Here is a 19,928-nt window from a genome sequence, read left to right on the forward strand (position 1 = left end):
AGATATGAGATGTGTATGAGATGTGTATGAGATGTGCATGAGATATAAGATGTGTATGAGATATGAGATGTGTATGAGATATAAGATGTGTATGAGATATGAGATGTGTATGAGATATGAGATGTGTATGAGATATGTATGAGATATGAGATGTGTATGAGATATGAGATGTGTATGAGATATGAGATGTGTATGAGATATAAGATGTGTATGAAATGTGAGATGTGTATGAGATATGAGATGTGTATGAGATGTGTATGAGATGTGAGATGTGTATGAGATGTGTATGAGATATGAGATATGTATGAGATGTGTATGAGATATGAGATGTGTATGAGATATAAGATGTGTATGAAATGTGAGATGTGTATGAGATGTGTATGAGATGTATATGAGATATGAGATGTGTATGAGATGTGTATGAGATGTGCATGAGATATAAGATGTGTATGAGATATAAGATGTGTATGAGATATGAGATGTGTATGAGATATGTATGAGATATGAGATGTGTATGAGATATGAGATGTGTATGAGATATAAGATGTGTATGAAATGTGAGATGTGTATGAGATATGAGATGTGTATGAGATGTGTATGAGATATGAGATATGTATGAGATGTGTATGAGATATGAGATGTGTATGAAATGTGAGATGTGTATGAGATATGAGATGTGTTTGAGATGTGACATGTGTATGAAATATGAGATGTGAGATGTGTATGAGATATGATATGTGTATGAAATATGAGATGAGTATGAGATGTGTATGAGATATGAGATGTGTATGAGATATGAGATATGTATGAGATGTGAGATGTGTATGAGATATGAGATGTGTATGAGATATGAGACATGAAATGAGATGTGAGATGTGTATGAAATATGAGATGTGTATGAGATATGAGATATGAGATGTGTATGAGATGTGAGATGTGAATGAAATATGAGATGTGTATGAGATGTGAGATGTGTATGAGATGTGAGACGTGTATGAGATATGTATGAGATATGAGATATGTATGAGATGTGAGATGTGTATGAGAATGAGATGTGCATGAGATATGAGATGTGTATGAGATATGAGATGTGTTTGAGATATGAGATGTGTTTGAGATATGAGATATGTATGAGATATGAGATATGTATGAGATATGAGATATGTATGAGATATGAGATGTGTATGAGAATGAGATGTGTATGAGATATGAGATGTGTATGAGATGTGTATGCGATGTGAGATGTGTATGAGATGTGAGATGTGTATGAGATATGAGATGTGTATGAGATATGAGATGTGTATGAGATGTGAGATGTGAATGAAATATGAGATGTGTATGAGATGTGAGATGTGTATGAGATGTGAGACGTGTATGAGATATGTATGAGATATGAGATATGTATGAGATGTGAGATGTGTATGAGAATGAGATGTGTATGAGATGTGAAATGTGTATGAGATGTGAGATGTGTATGAGATGTGAGATGTGTACTTACAGAGGGTCCCTGAGCACCGCGAGCACCTTTAGGTCCAGAAACGCCAGTAGGTCCCTGAAATGAAGGAAATTGATAGTCAGTTTTATGAAGAAATATGAAGCAAGTAACTCCATTTGAATATTTCGTTCACAAAATAACTACTCTCTATATTTTTTTAATTTCAGGACAAAGTGAGTTATTGAAACGTACGGAAGGTCCAGGAGCTCCGGAGGGTCCCTGTGGTCCAGGGGCACCAGCGTCTCCCTTCTGTCCACCCTCTCCCTGCTCTCCCTTGACTCCGGGCTGACCATCAGATCCCTGGGGTGGGACACGGGGGAAAAGACTGCTCAGACAGCTGTTTGCTTCAACATACAACTAGCAGCTGGAGTTGGTCCTGGGCTGTTGACGGTAGCACTGATAGCGAGAGAAAGTGCACGGACAGTACTGTCCTTGGGGTGGTACTTACAGGAGGCCCAGCGAAGCCAGCAGGCCCAGGAGGTCCAGTCTCACCCCTGTCACCCTGTTAGGAGAGAAGAGGACAGAGAGGTCAAATTGAGCATCAACGACTTCCCTTGACATTTCCTTGTTCAAACAAGCATCATGTACTGTATCAAGTTCTGTGTTCACTTCATTGTTGATTCTGAGAGGTGGAGAGCATTCAAGGAAACAGCATTGCGAGTGAAAGTAATTCTCGCCTCTGGATCAATACAGTAGCCTAGAGATGGCAGTAATCAGATGGCAGTAATCAGATGGCAGTAATCAGATGGCAGTAATCTGATGGCAGTAATCAGATGGCAGTAATCTGATGGCAGTAATCTGATGGCAGTAATCAGATGGCAGTAATCTGATGGCAGTAATCTGATAGCAGTAATCTGATGGCAGTAATCTGATAGCAGTAATCAGATGGCAGTAATCTGATAGCAGTAATCTGATAGCAGTAATCTGATGGCAGTAATCTGATAGCAGTAATCTGATGGCAGTAATCAGATGGCAGTAATCAGATGGCAGTAATCAGATGGGAGTAATCAGATGGCAGTAATCTGATAGCAGTAATCAGATGGCAGTAATCTGATGGCAGTAATCTGATAGCAGTAATCTGATGGCAGTAATCTGATGGCAGTAATCAGATGGCAGTAATCAGATGGGAGTAATCAGATGGCAGTAATCTGATAGCAGTAATCAGATGGCAGTAATCAGATGGCAGTAATCTGATAGCAGTAATCAGATGGCAGTAATCTGATGGCAGTAATCTGATGGCAGTAATCAGATGGCAGTAATCTGATAGCAGTAATCAGATGGCAGTAATCTGATGGCAGTAATCAGATGGCAGTAATCAGATGGCAGTAATCTGATGGCAGTAATCAGATGGCAGTAATCAGATGGCAGTAGGCCCTAGTCAGGTAATTCAGGAAAAGGGAAAACATAGGGAAAACATTTCTTATGTAAATACAATCTTATCCTAATTGTTATGTGTGTATGTGTGTGTGTGTGTGTGTGTCTGTGGTACTTACAGGAGCACCTCGGGCACCAGCAGCACCGGAAGGTCCAGAGGGACCAGATTCACCCTATAGGAGGAAACACAGAGGTCAGTCACAGAGGTCAATCATACATCATACATATATCATACCTTATATAGACTGTTTAATAATACCTAGGGGATACAGTAACCTCATTACAGGTGATATGGCTGTATGTGTATTTTTCAGATGTATCTAATACAAACATTTATTTAATCACTTAACCAATTAACTGGTATAAAAGTTAAAATATAAACACACACCTTCTCTCCATTGGGACCAGCTGGGCCTGGAGGACCAATTGGACCAGTCAAACCCTAGACCATACAGAGAAAGAGAGGGAATAGAAGAGTAACAAAGAGAAGGTTCAGTATAGCTCTCCTTCTGCTGTTAACGTCCATGAGGAATTTAACATGTGTACAGCTCTCCTTCTGCTGTTAATGTCCATGAGGAATTTAACATGTGTACAGCTCTCCTTCTGCTGTTAATGTCCATGAGCAATTTAACATGTGTACAGCTCTCCTTCTGCTGTTAATGTCCATGAGGAATTTAACATGTGTACAGCTCTCCTTCTGCTGTTAATGTCCATGAGCAATGTAACATGTGTATAGCTCTCCTTCTGCTGTTAATGTCCATGAGGAATTTAACATGTGTACAGCTCTCCTTCTGCTGTTAACGTCCATGAGGAATTTAACACGTGTACAGCTCTCCTTCTGCTGTTAATGTCCATGAGCAATTTAACATGTGTACAGCTCTCCTTCTGCTGTTAATGTCCATGAGGAATTTAACATGTGTACAGCTCTCCTTCTGCTGTTAATGTCCATGAACAATTTAACATGTGTACAGCTCTCCTTCTGCTGTTAATGTCCATGAGGAATTTAACATGTGTACAGCTCTCCTTCTGCTGTTAATGTCCATGAGGAATTTAACATGTGTACAGCTCTCCTTCTGCTGTTAATGTCCTTGAGGAATTTAACATGTGTACAGCTCTCCTTCTGCTGTTAATGTCCATGAGGAATTTAACATGTGTACAGCTCTCCTTCTGCTGTTAATGTCCATCAACAATTTAACATGTGTACAGCTCTCCTTCTGCTGTTAATGTCCATGAGGAATTTAACATGTGTACAGCTCTCCTTCTGCTGTTAATGTCCATGAGGAATTTAACATGTGTACAGCTCTCCTTCTGCTGTTAATGTCCTTGAGGAATTTAACATGTGTACAGCTCTCCTTCTGCTGTTAATGTCCATGAGGAATGTAACATGTGTACAGCTCTCCTTCTGCTGTTAATGTCCATGAGGAATTTAACATGTGTACAGCTCTCCTTCTGCTGTTAATGTCCATGAGGAATTTAACATGTGTACAGCTCTCCTTCTGCTGTTAATGTCCATGAGGAATTTAACATGTGTACAGCTCTCCTTCTGCTGTTAACGTCCATGAGGAATTTAACACGTGTACAGCTCTCCTTCTGCTGTTAATGTCCATGAGGAATTTAACATGTGTACAGCTCTCCTTCTGCTGTTAATGTCCATGAGGAATTTAACATGTGTACAGCTCTCCTTCTGCTGTTAATGTCCATGAACAATTTAACATGTGTACAGCTCTCCTTCTGCTGTTAATGTCCATGAGGAATTTAACATGTGTACAGCTCTCCTTCTGCTGTTAATGTCCATGAACAATTTAACATGTGTACAGCTCTCCTTCTGCTGTTTAATGTCCATGAGCAATTTAACATGTGAGTGTATACATGATTGCTGAACTAATATTTAAATATGTTGAATGTTAAACAGTAGAGTGTTGACATCTTCAATGTGTTGGATATTAAATGGTAGAGTGGTTGACTGTATAAATGTCTTGGATATTAAATGGTAGAGTGGTTGACTGTATAAATTTCTTGGATATTAAATGGTAGAGTGGTTGACGTTATAAATGTCGTGGGTATTAAATGGTAGAGTGGTTGACGTTATAAATGTCTTGGATATTAAATGGTAGAGTGGTTGACGTTATACATGTCTTGGATATTAAATGGTAGCGTGGTTGACATTAAAAGGCTGGGGGATATAGTGGATGATGATGATGATGATGGTCACTCACTCTTGAACCGTCTTTGCCAGAAGCACCCTCAGGTCCCTTCTCTCCGTTGTCACCCTGTGGGACACAAACACAGTTATATTGTACTACATTATGATTAAAGGAATAGGGTAGGTTAACACATTATGAAATCACAACATCAATGAGCATGTACTGTAAATAGACCTACATCATGTGTTGCCAGTCCACATCATTACTGCTGTGCTGTGTGGCTTTACTCCAGTGGCTCTTGTTGCAAAGTTCATGGCTAGTGATCCCTTTCATGGCTTAGTACGATTACCATGACTATGATTTGAACTAATATTAGGATGCTTCTTTCAAGTGCCACTCACTCTGTCTCCCTTAGGTCCGGGGATGCCTGAGGCTCCTCTCTCTCCGGGCATACCTTGCAGACCGGGGGGTCCCTGGGCACCCGATGCACCACCTGGTCCGATCGCGCCCTACAACACAAGACACACAACAGCTACTGTCAGCAACTGAATACAGAACTAATAGCAACTCAGCAACTGGTAGAGGTTTTGATGGAAAACAACAGTAACAGCCTGTAGAATGCAACAGAATACAACAGAATAGAACAGACTAGAACAGAATAGAACAGAACAGAACTGAATAGAACTGACTAGAACTGACTAGAACAGAACTGAATAGAACAGAACTAAATAGAACAGAACAGAATAGAAGAGAACTGAATAGAACAGAATAGAAGAGAACTGAATAGAACTGAACTGAAGAGAACAGAACTGAAGAGAACTGAATAGAACTGAACAGAATAGAACTGAAGAGAACAGAATATAACTGAATAGAACAGAATAGAACAGAACAAATTAAAAAATCATTTCACAGAAGTTCTATCCCCACAATGAGGAAACTGGCCTCTTCACAGTGATATTATTCATCAAAACAAACCATATCAAATGCAAGGTGAACACTAACCAGTAGATAACTAGCTGAAAAGTATTTCCCAGCTTTGGCAACTGGGTATCAGCAGCACCTTCAAAGGTTTTCATTTTTCATAAGGACCTTCATTAAAAGCTTTAATTTTCAGTTTCCTTCAAGATATTGGGTGGTTTGAGAATATATATTTGAGAATGATCTGAAGACTAAATGAAGTTGTCCATTGCAACATGCATGCTCAAATTATGTATGAAGTTTATTTAGCAGGGACATTGTACAACAAAACCATAAGTCTCAGAGCATTGAGAAAACATTTGTCGCACCAGATTTAGTTAATAGCTCATTTCCATCTGTAGTCCCTAAAACATCTAGACATAGGTGAACATCTAGACATGGAAACATTATATACATCTAGACATGGAAACAGTATATACATCTAGACATGGAAACATTATATACATCTAGACATGGAAACATTATATACATCTAGACATGGAAACATTATATACATCGAGACAGGTGAACATCTAGACATGGAAACATTATATACATCTAGATATGGAAACATTATATATATCTAGACATGGAAACATTATATACATCTAGACATAGAAACATTATATACATCTAGACATAGGTTAACATCGAGGCATGGAAACATTATATACATTGAGTAATGGAAACATTATATACATCTAGACATGGAAACATTATATACATCTAGTCATGGAAACATTATATACATCTAGACATGGAAACATATACATCTAGACAGGTGAACATCTAGACATGGAAACATTATATACATCTAGACATAGAAACATGATATACATCTAGACATAGGTTAACATCTAGGCATGGAAACATTATATACATTGAGTAATGGAAACATTATATACATCTAGACATGGAAACATTATATACATCTAGTCATGGAAACATTATATACATCTAGACATGGAAACATTATATACATCTAGACATGGAAACATTATAAACATCTAGACATGGAAACATTATATACATGTAGACATGGAAACATTATATACATCTAGACATGGAAACATTATATACATCTAGACATGGAAACATTATATACATCTAGACATGGAAACATTATATACATCTAGACATAGAAACATTATATACATCTAGACATAGGTTAACATCTAGGCATGGAAACATTATATACATCTAGACATAGAAACATTATATACATCTAGACATAGGTTAACATCTCGGCATGGAAACATTATATACATCGAGTCATGGAAACATTATATACATCGAGTCATGGAAACATTATATACATCGAGTCATGGAAACATTATATACATCTAGACATGGAAACATTATATACATCTAGACATGGAAACATTATATACATCTAGAAATGGAAACATTATATACATCTAGACATGGAAACATTATATACATCTAGACATGGAAACATTATATACATCTAGACAGGTGAACATCTAGACATGGAAACATTATATATATCTAGACATGGAAACATTATATACATCTAGACACAGAAACATTATATACATCTAGACATAGGTTAACATCTAGGCATGGAAACATTATATACATCTAGACATAGAAATATTATATACATCTAGACATAGGTTAACATCTAAGCATGGAAACATTATATACATCGAGTCATGGAAACATTATATACATCGAGTCATGGAAACATTATATACATCTATACATGGAAACATTATATACATCTATACATGGAAACATTATATACATCTATACATGGAAACATTATATACATCTAGACATGGAAACATTATATAATTCTAGACATGGACACATTATATACATCTAGACAGGTGAACATCTAGACATGGAAACATTATATACATCTAGACATAGGTTAACATCTAGGCATGGAAACATTATATACATCTAGACATAGAAACATTATATACATCTAGACATAGGTTAACATATAGGCATGGAAACATTATATACATCGAGTCATGGAAACATTATATACATCGAGTCATGGAAACATTATATACATCTAGACATGGAAACATTAAATACATCTAGAAATGGAAACATTATATACATCTAGAAATGGAAACATTATATACATCTAGACATGGAAACATTATATACATCTAGACATGGAAAATTATATACATCTAGAAATGGAAACATTATATACATCTAGACATGGAAACATATACATCTAGACATGGAAACATTATATACATCTAGACATGGAAACATTATATACATCAAGACATGGAAACATGATATACATCTAGACATAGAAACATTATATACATCTAGACATACACTATGCCTCACAAGTCCTCAACTGGCAGCTTCATTAAATTGTACCCGCAAAGCACCTGTCTCAACGTCAACAGTGAAGAGGCGACTCCGGGATGCTGGCCTTCTAGGCAGAGTTCCTCTGTCCAGTGTCGGTATTCTTTTGCCCATCTTAATCTTTTATTTTTATTGGCCAGTCTGAGATATGGCGTTTTCTTTGCAACTCTGACTAGTCGCCTCTTCACTGTTGATGTTGAGACTGGTGTTTTGCAGGTACAATTTAATGAAGCTGCCAGTTGAGGACTTGTAAGGCATCTGTTTCTCAAACTAGACACTCTAATGTACTTGTCCTCTTGCTCAGTTGTGCACCGGGGTCTCCCACTCCTCTTTCTATTCTGGTTAGAGACAGTTTGTGCTGCTCTGTGAAGGGAGTAGTACACAGCATTGTACGAGATCTTTAGTTTCTTGGCAATTTCTCGCATGGAATAGCCTTCATTTCTCAGAACAAGAATAGACTGAATAGCAAACAAGAATAGCTAACACAACGTGCCAATGGAACACAGGAGTGCTGGTTGCTGATAATGGGCCTCTGTACGCCTATGTAGATATTCAATAAAAAAATCTGCTGTTTCCGGCTACAATAGTCATTTACAACATTAACAATGTCTACACTGTGATTTCTGATCAAATTTGATTTTCTTTCAAAAACAAGGACATTTCTAAGAGATCCCAAACTTTTGAACGGTGGTGTAGGTGAACATAGAAGTCAAAACATTGCTGATTGAAACACATTTCTATTGGATAGAACGTGTAATATTCCTATAAAAATACATCAGCCACATCAAGACACAGCTCCTGTACATTATCTGAAATTATTTCTAACAGTATCTGAACTCAGGTCTGAGCTGTTTATAGAGTTTACGTTGTTGTTTTTTTGTCTCCCTCTTCTGTATTACACTGACTTGGCCGTCTGGTAGCTCATTCTCATAAACGTTCTCTAAGCTTGTTCTCGGCCAATTTGCCAAATGTTCCTGCCGCGCGTAGCTCGAAGAGGAATGCTGTGTTTGTTCTCTCCTGCTGGCACTGCTGCCTCTGAATCCCCAGTTACATTCATCTGTCTGTTCATCCCTCCTGCTCCTCCTCCTCCTCCCTCCTATCATTAGCTTTAATCCCAGCCTCTTTCTATCATTTCCTCCTTGGCTGACAGTCAGAGGGGTTCTGAACTGAAATGGCCCCGAAGGCAAGCAGGCAGGTTCTTTCACCCCCTAGTCTCCTCAAATCTGCCCGAAGTCTGTTCCACTCATTACCAGTATTGAGAATTAAAAGTTGCATTGAGCCGTGGTTGACAGACAACGGAAATATCTGTGAATGTGGCACATTTCCTTAAATATAATAACCGTAAATCCCTTCTTCTATGTAGTGAAAAGGCTGTGTAGAATTTTCCCTTGGTGATAACGAGATGGTATTGCTGGCATGCTTTAAACAGATACTGGGTAGGATCAGGATGGGACTGTGCATTATGGTAATGAGCCTGTCTCATATATCAAAGACTACATGTTTTTCTGTGGGATATGGTGGAACCAAACAAGTGTCCTGACTCTCTGTGGTGACTAAAGATCCCATGGCACTTATGGTAAGAATAGGGGTGTTAACGCCGGTGTCCTGGTTAATTCCCAATCTGGCCCTCATACCATCATGGCCACCTAATCATCCCCAGCTTCCAATTGTTCACTCATTCAAATACTAGCTGCAAATTCTACTAGCTGCAAATTCTACTAGCTGCAAATTCTACTAGCTGCAAATTCTACTAGTTGCAAATTCTACTAGCAGCAAATTCTACTAGCAGCAAATTCTACTAGCTGCAAATTCTACGTCAAGTTCTACTAGCTGCAAATTCTACTAGCTGCTAATTCTACTAGTTGCAAATTCTACTAGTTGCAAATTCTACAAGCTGCAAATTCTACTAGTTGCAAATTCGACTAGTTGCAAATTCTACTAGCTGCAAATTCTACTGCAAATTCTACTAGCTGCAAATTCTACTAGCTGCAAATTCCACTAACTGCAAATTCTACTGCATATTCTACTGCAAATTCTACTAGTGGCAAATTCTACTGCAAATTATAATGGCTGCAAATTCTACTGCAACTTCTACTAACTGCAAATTGTACTAGCTTCATTTAGGTATATAAGAAGACTAAGTTCTCTACAGTAGTGTGTTTGTCTCACCTTAGGTCCGTCAGTTCCAGGAGTTCCAGGAAGACCACGGGGTCCCTGAAGCCCCTGAGGCCCAGCACCTCCTCTCTCTCCTGGGAAACCACGCTCACCCTACAAGGAGACAGGGACGGATGGTTAGCATTATTATCCTCCATACCTCCATAAGTGGAGTTAGCTATATGAACATCGTAGGTATGGAGATGATGGAGGAGGAAACTAAATTCACTCTTGGTCCAGTGGCACCAGCAGCTCCACCCTCTCCTGGAACTCCCATGTCACCGGGCTTGCCACCCTCACCAGGGGGGCCGGGAGGTCCTGGCAGACCCTGTTCAAAGGAAGCAAAACAACAATCAATCAATCACGTGGCTGTTGTTACTACTTGCGAAGTGTATAGTTGACTGATTTGCCAATGTGATTGGACAAATGTAGTGTATAATGGCTGCATTTACACAGGCAGCCTAATTTTTATATTTTTCCACTAATGTATTTTTTGACCAATCAGATCAGCTCCTTTGCCATTAATTGGGCAAAAGATCAGAATTGCGCTGCCTGTGTAAATGCTTACTAATATTTTTTAGGAGCATGCAGAGTACCAAAAGACAGGTATTCAATGAATGCAGACAGACAGACAGACAGACAGACAGACAGACAGACAGACAGACAGACAGACAGACAGACAGACAGACAGGCAGACATACAGACAGGTACACACAGAATGCAGAGTGACAGACAGACAGACAGACAGACAGACAGGTACACACAGAATGCAGAGTGACAGACAGACAGACAGACAGACAGACAGACAGACAGACAGACAGAATGCAGAGTGACAGACAGACAGACAGACAGGTACACAGTGAATGCAGAGTGACAGACAGGTACACAGTGAATGCAGAGTGACAGACAGGCAGACAGGTACACCGTGAATGCAGAGTGACAGACAGGCAGACAGGTACACCGTGAATGCAGAGTGACAGACAGACAGACAGACAGACAGACAGACAGAATGCAGAGTGACAGACAGACAGACAGGTACACAGTGAATGCAGAGTCACAGACAGACAGACAGACAGACAGACAGACAGACAGACAGACAGACAGACAGACAGACAGAATGCAGAGTGACAGACAGACAGACAGGTACACAGTGAATGCAGAGTGACAGACAGACAGGTACACAGTGAATGCAGAGTGAGAGAGAGAGAGGTACACAGTGAATGCAGAGTGAGAGAGAGAGAGGTACACAGTGAATGCAGAGTGAGAGAGAAAGAGGTGTACATCTACTGACCTGGAAGCCAGAAGGTCCAGGTTGTCCTTGCTCTCCTCTCTCTCCAGCAGGGCCCTGTGGTAAAGGAAGGCTTAACAGTGAGCATTATTCATTGACCTGTCAAAGCCACTGCTAATTCAGAGGCTTTCCTCAATTGGCCTAGACCAGGCTGCATGTAACTGGTTTAAAAATGACTTGACAGATAGAACTCAATGTGTGTCTACTGTTAAATCAGTTTTCCTGGATATTACGAAAGGTGTCCCGCAGAGGTTGATTCTGGGTCCTGTACTTTTTACTGATTACATTGTGAATATCGACCAGTCTGTAAAAATGTTTATCCTGCACTTGTATGCCGATGATACTGTTGTGTTGCTATTGTGCCCAAGGTTGACCAGGCTATATTTGAACTACAGTCTGCCTTCATTGTATTACAGTAAAACTTTGACCTGAAAATAGTATTGAATGCAGGTAATTTTGATTTATTTTACCTTTATTTAACTAGGCAAGTCAGTTAAGAACAAATTCTTATTTTCAATGACGGCCTAGGAACAGTGGGTTAACTGCCTGTTCAAGGGCAGAACGACAGATTTGTACCTTGTCAGCTCGGGGGTTTGAACTTGCAACCTAGAGTGCAACGCTCTAACCACTAGGCTACCCTGCCGCCCCAAAAAGGTAAAACTAAGTATATGTTATTATTCAGTCAACGTTTCTATCGGTTCTAGACTATGGCGACATCAACTCTATGAACTCCAATTCGTTAAAACCGTTAGATGCAGTTTATCATAGTGGACTGCGTTTTATTACAGGCAACAATTTTAGTACTCATCACTGCATTCTCTACCAGGAAGTTGGTTGGCCCTCTTTGATGGCACGTATGTTGATACATTACTATATTTTCATTTGAAAAGCCTCTAGGGTCATTCAGACAGCTGATTGAGGACCGTATTACTGATGAATGTGATGTTCTGGTGCCTCTTGGGTAATTCAGACAGCTGATTGAGGACCTTATTTCTGATGAATGTGATGTTCTGGTGCCTCTAGGTTCATTCAGACAGCTGATTGAGGACCTTATTACTGATGAATGTGATGTTCTGGTGCCTCTAGGGGTCATTCAGACAGCTGATTGAGGACCTTATTACTGATGAATGTGATGTTCTGGTGCCTCTAGGTTCATTCAGACAGCTGATTGAGGACCTTATTACTGATGAATGTGATGTTCTGGTGCCTCTTGGGTAATTCAGACAGCTGATTGAGGACCTTATTACTGATGAATGTGATGTTCTGGTGCCTCTAGGTTCATTCAGACAGCTGATTGAGGACCGTATTACTGATGAATGTGATGTTCTGGTGCCTCTAGGTTCATTCAGACAGCTGATTGAGGACCTTACTACTGATGAATGTGATGTTCTGGTGCCTCTAGGGGTCATTCAGACAGCTGATTGAGGACCTTATTACTGATGAATGTGATGTTCTGGTGCCTCTAGGTTCATTCAGACAGCTGATTGAGGACCTTATTACTGATGAATGTGATGTTCTGGTGCCTCTTGGGTAATTCAGACAGCTGATTGAGGACCTTATTACTGATGAATGTGATGTTCTGGTGCCTCTAGGTTCATTCAGACAGCTGATTGAGGACCGTATTACTGATGAATGTGATGTTCTGGTGCCTCTAGGTTCATTCAGACAGCTGATTGAGGACCGTATTACTGATGAATGTGATGTTCTGGTGCCTCTAGGTTCATTCAGACAGCTGATTGAGGACCGTATTACTAATGAATGTGTTTGTTTTTTTATGATCGTGTTTTTCTTTCTGTTTGCATTTTGTATCGATATTGATGTGTGCATTTTCTGTAATTTCTGTCATTCGGGGCTCATTTGTAGAATAGACCTTGTTCTCAGTACGACTCCCTAATAAAATAAAGGTTAAATAGAATTATAGGAAAACAAGGCATTGGGCTGCCGTTAAAAAAACAAAAACATTGTGCCTTTAAACTCAATCGGCGCTTCTAACATCAGGCCAAGTCATTGTGAAGAAATTGGTCTCATCTTGACGATACAGTGTAATAATCTTACCATCTTACAACCACAATGAAACTTGAATCAGAAAGGTTAGCTAGCAGCGAATTGACAACGATACACGTTGAACACATTGGAGTATATCCAGCCTGGGTGTGGTGGAGTTATCAGGTCGTTTTTAGAGAGTAAATTGAGAAAGGTGGATAAGAGCAGTGAGACAGACGTGACGGCAGCAGAGTGTGATGGAGAGATAGAGATACTCACAGCAGGGCCAGGGGGTCCAGCAGCTCCGGTCTCACCATCCTTACCAGGAAGACCCTATAGGGAGAGAGGGAGAAAAAAGAGAGAGGGTAGAGAAAGAGAGAGAGAGATGGAGAGAGAGAAGAGAGAGAGATAGAGAGAGGGGGGGGTAGAGAGAGAGAGAGAGAGAGAGAGAGAGTTAGAGGCCATGGGAGCCAGATGAAGACTGATAGATGTAATTACTACTATGGCAACTGAGTAGGGATAAACTGAGTATGTGGAATGGTTTCCTAACAACTTCATTAAAGTGTTTTCTGCGCATTTGAAATGACATATATTATCATCAAAAAGAAGATGGAAGGCTATTTATGATTTGTAACTCTGTTTGGTTTAATCTTAATGGATTCCTTTCTAGTCGGGCATAAGGTGTGTTTACCCCGGGATATTTCACATGGCTCTACTGAAAAGGCTGTCTGTGTCTGTCTGTCTGGGTGAGATAAATGACTTACTCTCAGACCTGGCGCACCGAGCAATCCCTTCTCTCCGCCCTTGCCAGGTTCGCCCTAGTCAGAAAACACACACAAAGCAGTCAGCCACCAATAATGTCCAGTTGTATGTAGAACAGACATACACTCTGTCCATGTAGATATGTAATCTCCCTATGTATATGTAAATCATCCAACACACCCAATCAACCAATCATCAATCATCCAAAACACCCAATCAACCAATCATCAATCATCCAAAACACCCAATCAACAAATCATCAATCATCCAAAACACCCAACCAACCAACCAAATCAATGAATCTACAATCAATCAAACAGTCACACTCACGTTGGCTCCCTTGGGTCCGGGGAATCCCATCACGCCAGGCTGACCGCGGGCTCCCATAGGGCCAGGGGGACCAGGGCGACCATCCTCACCAGCAGCACCCTACAGAGGGGAAACAGGAGGGTCAGTCAATCAATCAATCAATTATGCAAAATAAAAACTAGAAGTTATGCACCTGAGGGGGTTTCTACACTGTCAGAGTCAATGATGTACCCTATCAGTCATCTAGTGTCTATATAAATCAGTGGTCAGAGTCCTGTGAACATGCTGATTCATCTAGTGTCTATATAAATCATTGGTCAGAGTCCTGTGAACATGCTGATTCATCTAATGTCTATATAAATCAATGGTCAGAGTCCTGTGAACACGCTGATTCATCTAGTGTCTATATAAATCAGTGGTCAGAGTCCTGTGAACACGCTGATTCATCTAGTGTCTATATAAATCAGTGGTCAGAGTCCTGTGAACACGCTGATTCATCTCGTGTCTATATAAATCATTGGTCAGAGTCCCATGAACACGCTGATTCATCTAGTGTCTATATAAATCATTGGTCAGAGTCCTGTGAACACGCTGATTCATCTAGTGTCTATATAAATCAGTGGTCAGAGTCCTGTGAACATGCTGATTCATCTAGTGTCTATATAAATCAGTGGTCAGAGTCCTGTGAACATGCTGATTCATCTAGTGTCTATATAAATCATTGGTCAGAGTCCTGTGAACATGTTGATTCATCTAGTGTCTATATAAATCAGTGGTCAGAGTCCTGTGAACATGCGAATTCATCTAGTGTCTATATAAATCATTGGTCAGAGTCCTGTGAACATGTTGATTCATCTAGTGTCTATATAAATCAGTGGTCAGAGTCCTGTGAACATGCGGATTCATCTAGTGTCTATATAAATCATTGGTCAGAGTCCTGTGAACATGTTGATTCATCTAGTGAGCAAATGAATGTTTATTCTTTTTTTATACAAAAAAATGTTATTTTTACAGTCGTTGAACAAAACAGACAACAAGAGTACTTACACCGGGTCCAACTTTTCCTTGAGGACCTGCATCACCGGGACGACCAGTAAGACCCTGCAAGAGCACAGAGACACACACACATCACTGTATACTGTACAGTATGTGAGTTAAATCTACAGTGATTATTGTCCTGGCTTCGTAGTGTAGCCATTACCCTTAGTAGCCTACATACAATATTATTATGCGAGTCAAAATTACAAAGATAATGTATTGGCTACATTACGCAGCCATAGTTTGGAGAACTATTCCATCTTACCAGAGCATTTATACATACTACTGTTACAGATGGTAGAGAGATGTTGTAGTTGAACTTACTCTTGCACCAGGAAGACCGGGCTCGCCAGGGCGACCAGGGTCACCGCCGGCTCCCTTAGGGCCAGACACGCCGCCGACTCCACGCTCGCCAGGGGCTCCCTGGATTAGGAGGGGAAAAAATGTGTGTTACTCAATGGAGACGATCAATCAATCAAGTAATCAATCCAATAAATCAAATCAAATGTATTTATATAGCCCTTCGTACATCAGCTGATATCTCAAAGTGCTGTACAGAAACCCAGCCTAAAACCCCAAACAGCAAGCAATGCAGGTGTAGAAATCAATCAACCCAACAATCAATCAACCCATCAATCAATCAACAGATTAACACATCAATCAATCAACACATAAATCAATCAGCCAATCAACAAATCAATCAATCGATCAGACAAATCTATCTCCACAGCCACTTCATATGAGGCTACAGTAGTACTTGTAATGTATTAGGAGGCTAAATGAACTGACGACGCTCTGAGGGAAGTGTCTGACAGTGTGAAGCACTGAAATGTAAAGCCTGTCTGTTTGTCCCTAAACCTCCCAAACCTCAACAGATCATTACAGACATCTGTGTTCCTCTATCTTTTTGTGTCAGGGGGTAAGATAATTCACATCCTATTGACATCAATGCTTGACTAAGTGAACATTTGACTTGAGTGGAAGTGAGGATTCACCCCTATCGTGGGAAACATCCACTCCATCTGTCTCCACAGTCACTTCACATGAGGTTACCCTACGCAAACACCCTCAGGTGGCAGGTAGCCTGGAGGGCAGGAGGATTGGGCCAGTAACTGGAAGTTTGAGCAGAGGTCAAAATCTGTCATTCTGCCCTTGAGCAAGGCAGTTGTTCCCTGGGGGCTGATGACGAATGTGGAAGACACATATTGGTTGAATACATTCCGTTGGGCAACGGAAATCTCCCTTCTGAGGAGGGGGAAAAGACAAGGGTCTTGAAATTAGAAAAGATTCCTTCTGACACATTTACCCAATGTAACGAATACGGGTGAATAATATTTAATTTGGAATGTAATGAAACGCTTCCATTTGCAGTCTGAGACACTCTAGCTAGACTAGAGTTGGTGGTGAGGATGAGGTTGAGGTGACCTCTGGTGGTGAAATAGTAAAATTATAGATGACGCCAGTAGACAACACTGACACTAAGGCTTGTGTCCAGACTTGACTGTTCATGCAGCATTTGTACACCTACATGTAAATGTGTCTACCTTGTCCACAGTGTGTCCTGATTCCCTTTTCTCGCAGTATATTCAAATGCCAGTATGCATTCTACAAAAGGTGGAATAGGCTGATGGCAGTAGCTAACTACCGTAGCTAACTAGCCACCTAACCCCTGTAGCTAGCCAGGAAGCTAACCTCTGTAGCTAGCCAGCAAGCAAACCTCTGTAGCTAGCAAGCAAGTTAGCAAGCAACGCGAAAGAGAATGCATATAGTTCAGCAGAAATTCTAAAAATTCAAAATATTAGCTAGCTGGTTAGCTTTTATGAGGCCACCAAACAAGTTCCTCACACGCTAGGAATGTATTTGCTCCAACGTTATAATTAAAAGGTGCCTTTCGGTCCCAAAACACAAGTTTTCTGGAGACTTGTGGGAGGAGTGCTGATGAAGTCGACCACTTTATGGGCTTTCGGTAGCAATCAGAACAACAAAGCGATTTTTGTGCGTCTACACGTCTTTTCAATGCGATCCTCGTATTCTGATAGCAGAAGTCGCGTGTACGTGTCAAGTGTGGACATGACCTAATAGGGGCTCTGTCTTTCTTTCTCACATATCATTTTCTCTGTGATGCCTGGCTGTTCCACTATCGATGCGCTCCTAACAGAATATTCAGTCAGGTTGGATAGTAATTGCCTGAAGGACTCCAATAAATTCTTGTGTTCAGAAAACGATGATGGAATGTCTTCACTACTACTCTAGTACAGAAGGGTATTTTCACACCAACGCTTGGCTGTAGATATATAGATACATATAGTATATTACCCATGATCCTGTGGTGTTGAAATGTACAGATATGTCATTGCTGACCTTATGTCATAATAACCCAGAACCAATCCTGCGTGGTTAACGTTTATGTTAACAATCCGTCACTCAAGAGACTGCTGACACAGTCCTGCCAGTATTAGTGTAACCTATTCAGTTGATCTGAATGGACACTTCCTGTTCATTTCCTGTACCATAGCACTTAGTTTCCCCTCCTTTAACGATAAGCCCCTCCCCCGAGACCATATTGTCATGGTGACACTCACCTTGGGACCAGCCAGACCATCCTGACCTGGGAAACCACGGTTACCGGGGGCGCCCTAAACAAAGACAACAACAACAAAAGGGTTCAGGGTTAGAGGAAGAAGAAGAAAAAAAATCAACATTTAACGCTGGGAGCGAGACTACAGTGTGTGGTAAATGTAAAGTAACATGGACAGACCTCTCTGTGACAGCCCTCTCTGGGACAGTCCTCCCTGTGAGAGCCCTCTCTGTGACAGCCCTCTCTGGGACAGCCCTCTCTGTGACAGCCCACTCTGAGACAACCCTCTCTGTGACAGCCCTCTCTGTGACAGCCCTCTCTGAGACAGCCCTCTCTGAGACAGCCCTCTCTGGGACTCTGTGACAGCCCTCTCTGTGACAGCCCTCCCTGTGACAGCCCTCCCTGTGACAGCCCTCTCTGAGACAGCCCTCTCTGTGACAGCCCTCCCTGTGACAGCCCTCTCTGAGACAGCCCTCTCTGAGACAACCCTCGCTGTGACAGCCCTCTCTGAGACAGCCCTCTCTGAGACAGCCCTCTCTGAGACTCTGTGACAGCCCTCTCTGAGACAGCCCTCCCTGAGACAGCCCTCTCTGTGACAGCCCTCTCTGAGACAGCCTTCTCTGAGACAGCCCTCTCTGAGACAGCCCTCCCTGTGACAGCCCTCTCTGGGACAACCCTCCCTGTGATAGCCCTCTCTGAGACAACCCTCCCTGTTATAGCCCTCTCTGAGACAACCCTCCCTGTGATAGCCCTCTCTGAGACAACCCTCCCTGTGACAGCCCTCTCTGGGACAGCCCTCCCTGTGACAGCCCTCTCTGGGACAGCCCTCTCTGGGACTCTGTGACAGCCCTCTCTGTGACAGCCCTCTCTGAGACAGCCCTCTCTGTGACAGCCCTCTCTGTGACAGCCCTCTCTGAGACAGCCCTCTCTGGGACAGCCCTCTCTGGGACAGGCCTCTCTGAGACAACCCTCTCTGTGACAGACCACTCTGGGACAGCCCTCTCTGAGACAACCATCTCTGTGACAGCCCTCTTGGTGACAGCCCTCTATGTGACAGCCCTCTCTGGGACAGCCCTCTCTGAGACAACCCTCTCTGTGACAGACCTCTCTGGGACAGCCCTCTCTGAGACAACCATCTCTGTGACAGCCCTCTTGGTGACAGCCCTCTCTGTGACAGCCCTTTCTGGAACAGCCCTCTCTGTGACAGCCTTCTCTGGGACAGCCCTCTCTGGGACTCTGTGACAGCCCTCTCTGTGACAGCCCTCTCTGAGACAGCCCTCTCTGTGACAGCCCTCTCTGGGACAGCCCTCTCTGTGACAGCCCTCTCTGAGACAGCCCTCTCTGGGACAGCCCTCTCTGGGACAGCCCTCTTGGTGACAGCCCTCTCTGCGACAGCCCTCTCTGTGACAGCACTCCCTGTGACAGCCCTCTCTGGGACAGCCCTCTTGGTGACAGCCCTCTCTGTGACAGCCCTCTCTGTGACAG

The 19,928-nt window shown here is 41.6% G+C and overlaps 1 protein-coding gene across 2 annotated transcripts in view; it reads right to left on the reverse strand.

Annotated features, from left to right (window-relative positions):
- Positions 1-19,928, reverse strand: part of LOC115121638 (collagen alpha-1(II) chain) — an 82,840-nt gene that overhangs the window by 17,970 nt on the left and 44,942 nt on the right. For both annotated transcript variants that reach the window (XM_065004205.1, XM_065004204.1), the window contains 16 exons: positions 18,448-18,501; positions 16,190-16,288; positions 15,875-15,928; positions 14,849-14,947; positions 14,521-14,574; positions 14,036-14,089; positions 11,777-11,830; positions 10,715-10,813; positions 10,501-10,599; positions 5,415-5,522; positions 5,086-5,139; positions 3,258-3,311; positions 2,989-3,042; positions 1,944-1,997; positions 1,688-1,795; positions 1,499-1,552 (listed from right to left, as the gene is read on the reverse strand). In XM_065004205.1, coding sequence (XP_064860277.1) covers positions 1,499-1,552; positions 1,688-1,795; positions 1,944-1,997; positions 2,989-3,042; positions 3,258-3,311; positions 5,086-5,139; positions 5,415-5,522; positions 10,501-10,599; positions 10,715-10,813; positions 11,777-11,830; positions 14,036-14,089; positions 14,521-14,574; positions 14,849-14,947; positions 15,875-15,928; positions 16,190-16,288; positions 18,448-18,501 — 1,152 coding nt within the window. The remainder of the gene's footprint in view (positions 1-1,498; positions 1,553-1,687; positions 1,796-1,943; positions 1,998-2,988; positions 3,043-3,257; positions 3,312-5,085; positions 5,140-5,414; positions 5,523-10,500; positions 10,600-10,714; positions 10,814-11,776; positions 11,831-14,035; positions 14,090-14,520; positions 14,575-14,848; positions 14,948-15,874; positions 15,929-16,189; positions 16,289-18,447; positions 18,502-19,928) is intronic.

The sequence above is a fragment of the Oncorhynchus nerka genome, linkage group LG2 (genome assembly GCF_034236695.1).
Source record: "Oncorhynchus nerka isolate Pitt River linkage group LG2, Oner_Uvic_2.0, whole genome shotgun sequence".
Taxonomy (NCBI): domain Eukaryota; kingdom Metazoa; phylum Chordata; class Actinopteri; order Salmoniformes; family Salmonidae; genus Oncorhynchus; species Oncorhynchus nerka.